The 6,601-nt window shown below is 51.0% G+C and overlaps 1 protein-coding gene across 1 annotated transcript in view; it reads right to left on the bottom strand.

Moving 5' to 3' along the window:
- The window catches only part of LRRC73 (leucine rich repeat containing 73), a 9,956-nt gene extending 4,034 nt beyond the window's left edge, over window positions 1-5,922 (bottom strand). The window contains exons 1-5 of the mRNA XM_018555714.1: window positions 5,600-5,922; window positions 5,352-5,512; window positions 2,483-2,605; window positions 2,077-2,177; window positions 891-1,077 (exon numbers count right to left, since the gene is read on the bottom strand). Coding sequence (XP_018411216.1) covers window positions 891-1,077; window positions 2,077-2,177; window positions 2,483-2,605; window positions 5,352-5,512; window positions 5,600-5,871 — 844 coding nt within the window. The 5' untranslated portion in view covers window positions 5,872-5,922. The remainder of the gene's footprint in view (window positions 1-890; window positions 1,078-2,076; window positions 2,178-2,482; window positions 2,606-5,351; window positions 5,513-5,599) is intronic.
- Between the last annotated feature and the right edge of the window lie 679 nt (window positions 5,923-6,601).

Here is a 6,601-nt window from a genome sequence, read left to right as displayed (position 1 = left end):
GGGAGGGGGGGATGGGGGGGGGGGGAGGGGTGACTGATCAGAGAGGAGGAGGAGAGTGGTAGAGGGGGGAACTGATTAGAGAAGAGGTGGAGAGTGGTAGAGGGGGGAACTGATCAGAGAGGAGGTGGAGAATGGTAGAGGGGGGGGGGTGACTGATCAGAGAGGAGGTGGAAAATGGTAGAGGGGGGAACTGATCCTAGAAGAGGTGGAGAATGGTAGAGGGGGGAACTGATTAGAGAAGAGGTGGAGAATGGTAGAGGGGGGAACTGTTCAGAGAGGTGGAGAATGGTAGAGGAGGGAACTGATCAGAGAGGAGGAGGAGAATGGAGCACGTGCCCCCTGTCATACCCCCCGCACTCCTCTCCTATATGATGATAATAATTGTGGGTAACATTAGCTGTAAGAAAAGCAGCCAGTTCGGTACATGTCATGCTTAGTTTGGTCACACTAACTCATGGTTACCCTCGGGGCACTCCGCAGCTTCACTGTAAAGGGCCCCGTCGGTACTGATGGTAGAATTGTTCTTCCTCCATAAACAACCGCCGCTCTCTTACCCGGAGTTCCCTCTCAGACTGCTGGACCTTTCACCTCATCATCACCTGGTCCCAGATACAAAGGACCCCATCAGAGGACACATTCAGCTCCTGTACGGCACCCCAGACTGGTCACATGATCCCCAGGGGGACAGAATGGAGACACAAAGCACCCTCATTCCTTTGTTTACATTACAGAAGAACTGGAGACATTTATATATACTGTAATAATAAATCACCATTAATTCTCTCTGAAGAAAGCAGATGTTTCCTAATCCCCGTCTCTGACCAGTGTCCCGTCTCTGACCAGTGTCCCCGTCTCTGACCAGTGCCCGCCCTCCAACACTCCTCACCTACCCAGATTACTCTTCAGCCCCTTCTCCCTGATGGGGGGCTCCTGTCCGGGGCCTTCGCTCTCATCGTCATCTTCCCCTTCAGTGAGAAGGTCGGCGATCTGCTGCTGCAGCTCCATGCTGATGTTGTTTTCAGACAAGACCAGAGACCTCAGTGGTGTCGGATAATTCTGGATCATGTCCAGCAGAATCTGCAATGAAGAGACTGGGCAAACTGAACATTTCCCACACAGTGCGGTCACAGGATAATGTCTGTCCATGTATACACACTGCGGTCACAGGATAATGTCTGCCGATGTATACACAGTGGGGTCTCATGATAATGTCTGTCCATGTATACACACTGCGGTCACAGGATAATGTCTGCCCATGTATACACACTGCAGTCCCAGGATAATGTCTGCCCATGTATACACACTGCAGTCCCAAGATGATGTCTGCCCATGTATACACACTGCGGTCACAGGATAATGTCTGCCCATGTATACACACTGCAGTCCCAGGACAATATCTGTCCATGTATACACACTGCAGTTCCAGGATAATGTCTGCCCATGTATACACACTGCGGTCACAGGATAATGTCTGTCCATCTATACACAATGCGGTCACAGGATAATATCTGCCCATGTATACACACTGCAGTCCCAGGACAATATCTGCCCATGTATACACACTGCAGTCCCAAGATGATGTCTGCCCATGTATACACACTGCGGTAACACGATAATGTCTGCCCGTGTATGCACACTATGGTCCCAGGATAATGTCTGCCCATGTATACACAGTGCGGTCCCAGGATAATGTCTGACCATGTATGCACACTACGGTCACAGGATAATGTCTGCCCATGTATACACACTGCGGTCACAGGCTTATGTCTGCCCATGTATACATAGTGCTGCACAGAACAATGTGTGTTTGTCCATACATACTGGGCCTCAGGATAATGTCTGTCTGTCTGTCTGTCTGAACACACGGCAGTGACAGGATAATGTCCTATAAACTACAATAGTTTGGCAGTCATGAGGAAAGCAGCCAATGACAGGGCACAAAGTCACCACGTGCACCCCGCAGTCACAGAAGACGTACAATGAACAGGAGCAAGCTGTCAGTGTGCGGAATCCCTCCGTGACGTGACGAGATCTCAGTAACGTAACGCAAATCCAGACCAGAATATCGGGACTTACCTGGGCGGACAAATTGCTGAGACCCGTCCCTTCCAAATCCAGAATCTCCAGAGTACGGCTGGAGGCCACACACACGGCCAACATGGAGGCGATGTGGTCACCTGCCCAGACACAAGAAGAATGAGGATGATGGCGGCACAGATACATCATGTAAGCTAGGAACCAGATGCAGCTTAGGGCCAGGCGTCCCTACCGAGCCAGTCATTGTACTGCTCTGAGAGCCCCAACCAGATGTGTGGAGTGTAGTCAGCAGTCTGAGCCGATCATAGGATCTGACAGCAGCACACACAGACTGGTGAGACTTCTGACAAATGCCAGAGCTGCCAGTCCGGGCCTGCTGAGTATATACATATATATATATATAACTTTATCTGGGTGCAGATACACAGGGAGGTCGTCTTCTTACCCAGCGGGTTGTAGTCCAGGTTCAGGGTCCTCACTTGAGAACTGTGAGCCACAGCGACAGCCAGACGGGCCCATCCAGTGCAGGTGATGGCTGGATTGGCCGAAAGGGTCAGTTCACGAAGCCCTGTACAGACAGACAGACAGATATAAAGACACACCAACAATGGTATGATACCAACCATCCAGACAGACAGAAGGTAAATTGTCTACTGGGAAGTCTATTTGCCAATATTACTACCTCAAAGTAGGCGGATCAGCAACTTTGCTATGTTCAGTAGGAAGGGTTCCTATAGGATTTGGGGGAGGAGCATGTATTGTAGAACAGGTAAGTCAGTCCATGGACCTCCGGTTATAGTAAAGCCTCTAATTTGTAGGATAAGATCCAGAATGTATTACCATAAAAGGTATCAATGGGCAATGCCACCACAGGTGCCCATGGCTCCACGCATTCTCCAACAGTGAGGTGGAATTTGGGGGAAGCGTGAACCTTTGGTGGAAAGTTGCACCACATAGCCAATAGCTTATCATTGAGTTCCGCTGTATAGGTGAGCAATGAGGAAGTATCAATAAGTTTCAGGATCTTAGTTTTCTGAACATCGAGAGATCCGGTGATTAAAATCCTTCTCCCATTTCCCAGGAAGGATGGATAACCGGGTCCTGAGAGGCCACCAAAGACTTGTATATAGATGATAGGCAGTGATAGGCAGCGGGTAGGAACATCCTTAGAGCTTAACAGGCTTTGAATGGGGTAAACTGTGTAGGTGGTTTAGCTGTTAGGAAGGACTTTGGTATACCTACCGCTGTATACCTACCGCTGCCATCCATCTCCTACCTACCGCTGTGTACCTACCGCTGCCATCCATCTCCTACCTACCGCTGTATACCTACCGCTGCCATCCATCTCCTACCTACCGCTGTATACCTACCGCTGCCATCCATCTCCTACCTACCGCTGTATACCTACCGCTGCCAACCATCTCCTACCTACCGCTGTATACCTACCGCTGCCATCCATCTCCTACCTACCGCTGTATACCTACCGCTGCCATCCATCTCCTACCTACCGCTGTATACCTACCGCTGCCATCCATCTCCTACCTACCGCTGTATACCTACCGCTGCCATCCATCTCCTACCTACCGCTGTATACCTACCGCTGCCATCCATCTCCTACCTACCGCTGTATACCTACCGCTGCCATCCATCTCCTACCTACCGCTGTATACCTACCGCTGCCATCCATCTCCTACCTACCGCTGTATACCTACCGCTGCCATCCATCTCCTACCTACCGCTGTATACCTACCGCTGCCATCCATCTCCTACCTACCGCTGTATACCTACCGCTGCCATCCATCTCCTACCTACCGCTGTATACCTACCGCTGCCATCCATCTCCTACCTACCGCTGCCAACCATCTCCTACCTACCGCTGTATACCTACCGCTGCCAACCATCTCCTACCTACCGCTGTATACCTACCGCTGCCAACCATCTCCTACCTCCTGCTGCCTGCCAAGCACCGCCAACCATCTCCTACCTACTGATGCCTATCCAGCACTGACAACCATCTCCTACCTACTGATACCTACCTAGCACTGCCAACCATCTCCTACCTCCTGCTGCCTACCTAGCACTCCCAAACATCTCCCTACTGCTGCCTACCTAGCACTGACAACCATCTCCTACCTATTGCTGCTCTGCCTAGCACTGACAACCGTCTCCTACCTATTGCTGCCTACCTAGCAATGCCAGCCATCTCCTACCTATTGCTGCTCTGCCTAGCACTGACAACCGTCTCCTACCTATTGCTGCCTACCTAGCAATGCCAGCCATCTCCTACCTACCTAGCACTGCCAGCCATCTCCTACCTACCTAGCACTGCCAACCATCTCCTACCTACCTAGCACTGCTGACCATCTTCTACCTACTGATACCTACCTAGCACTGCTGGCAATCTTCTACTTACTGATACCTACCTAGCACTGCTGACCATCTTCTACCTACTGATACCTACCTAGCATTGCTGACCATCTTCTACCTACTGATACCTACCTAGCATTGCTGACCATCTCCTACCTACTGATACCTACCTAGCACTGCTGACCATCTTCTACCTACTAATGCCTATGAGATACTGCCGACCATCTCCTACCTAATGCTGTCAACCTAGCACTGCAAACCATATTCTACCTATTTACCACTGAAAACCATCTCCTACCTACCTGCATTTTCTACCTACCTACCCTGTTTCCCCGAAAATAAGACCTACCCTGAAAATAAGACCTAGTACTATTTTTGGGAATTGCTAAAATATAAGACCTACCCCGAAAATAAGGCCTAGTTGTGACCATTCCCAGCGCCGGTGGTGGCATAATGGGGAACTTGAAGAGCCGCGGGAGAGAATCAGCAGTGCCAATGAAGCCAGCGCTAGAGGAAGTGAGGCGGCACCGGAGGGAGCAGAGCCGCATAACTGATGTTTCCTCTACAGCGCCGGCTCCTGCCACAGGCGGAGTGATACCAAATGCGCTCCGCCTGTGATGAATTCATAGTGAAAGCGCACTTCGCTCATTCTGGCCAGCGATTGGTTACCAAATTGCTCTTGGAAAGGTACGGCACCCGATTGCCCTGATCACCCTATTCTTGACTTTGCCATTTTGGATGATTTAATTTTGGATTGTTGTACATGAAAAAAAAAAAAAGTAAGACCTACCCCGAAAATAAGACCTAGTGTGTTTTTTTGAGCCAAAAAATATATAAGACCGTGTCTTACTTTCGGGGAAACACGGTACATATATACAAGCTCACCCAGGGTGACTGTATTCTGCAGAGCCACTGAAGACAGGAGGATGGACAGGCAGAGGACTCACCTGGCTTGGCTCCATCAGGTGGGAGGAGGCCACAGATCTGACTGATGCCCTCATCACCAAGCAGACAGTCCCCCAGATCTAGGGAGACCAGGGAGGGGTGTCCGGCCAGTGCGGGGTTCAGGAGCGCGAGTCCTGTGTCCGTTAGTGGGTTCCCGTGTAAGCTGTGTGCAGGACAGATAGACAGACATCTTAGAATCCCATCAAGTAACCCTAACCCTCCCCCCACTTACCCCAGGCACTCTACTCACAAGAGAGACTGCAGTGAGCGGTTCTTTTGCAGGGACTGTGCCAGCTGCTGGGCGCGGGAGGCACTGGACACAACGCCAAGGTTAAGGTTCAACTGAACCAAGGAGGGAGACTGGGCCACCCCCTGACAAAGCCGGGCAAAGTCCCTGTCTGAGAGGTGGCACCCGCGCAGGGAGAGGAGCCGTACGCTGCCCTCCATCAGCCCCTCACATACCCCCTTCACCTCCGCCCCAGACAGGGTCTCCCCCGACATGTGGATAGAGCCCGGCAACATCCTGAATACTCAGAGCGACTAATGGAGAGGCCTGGCAGTGGTTTGTGTGGTGCCGGGTGGAATTCCCCCACAGACCGGGCTGTCACAGCTGGGCGTAGGTCCAGGCGGAGTGCCCCCACAGGCAAGATCCGGTATCCACCACCACCACCACCTAATGAAAACAGGAAGATAAATGTTCAATTACAATGTACAGGGGGAGAAACGGGGAACTAAATACCCCACACACATGCCAGGAGTACATACTGCATGGGAGGGAAAAGAACTGGGGGGGTAGAGAAATATTGGTATGAGTAACAACCAGATCCCCTCAAACCTAACCACCCAAACCTAACCACCTAACCTAATCACCAAGCCCCAACCACCTAACCCCAAAACCCATACCTCAACATCTATCTACCTCACCCCTACCCCCGCCAGGAGTACATTCTGCATGGGGGGAAGAATATTGCTATAGGTAACAACCAGATCTTTTCAAACCTAACCCCCTAATCTAATAACCAAGCCCCAACCCCCTAACTCCACCCTCCCCATAACCATCCAATCTCTATCTCCCCCTCCTAACTATGTAACCATACCTCAACATCTTCTAACTATCTAACCCTACTTTCCCCATCCTATCTAAACATACTTCTTCCCTCCAATCAACCTATGTATCCTACGTCACCCCATCCTATCTAACCCTACTACCCCCTACACCCCATCCTATATAAACCTACTACCCCCATCCTAC

This window comes from Nanorana parkeri, unplaced genomic scaffold, assembly GCF_000935625.1.
Source record: "Nanorana parkeri isolate BGI_ZX_2015 unplaced genomic scaffold, ASM93562v1 scaffold210, whole genome shotgun sequence".
Taxonomy (NCBI): Eukaryota; Metazoa; Chordata; class Amphibia; order Anura; family Dicroglossidae; genus Nanorana; species Nanorana parkeri.
The sequence above is the reverse complement of the archived record's forward strand: the minus strand, read 5'-3'. Positions and strand labels throughout refer to the sequence as shown.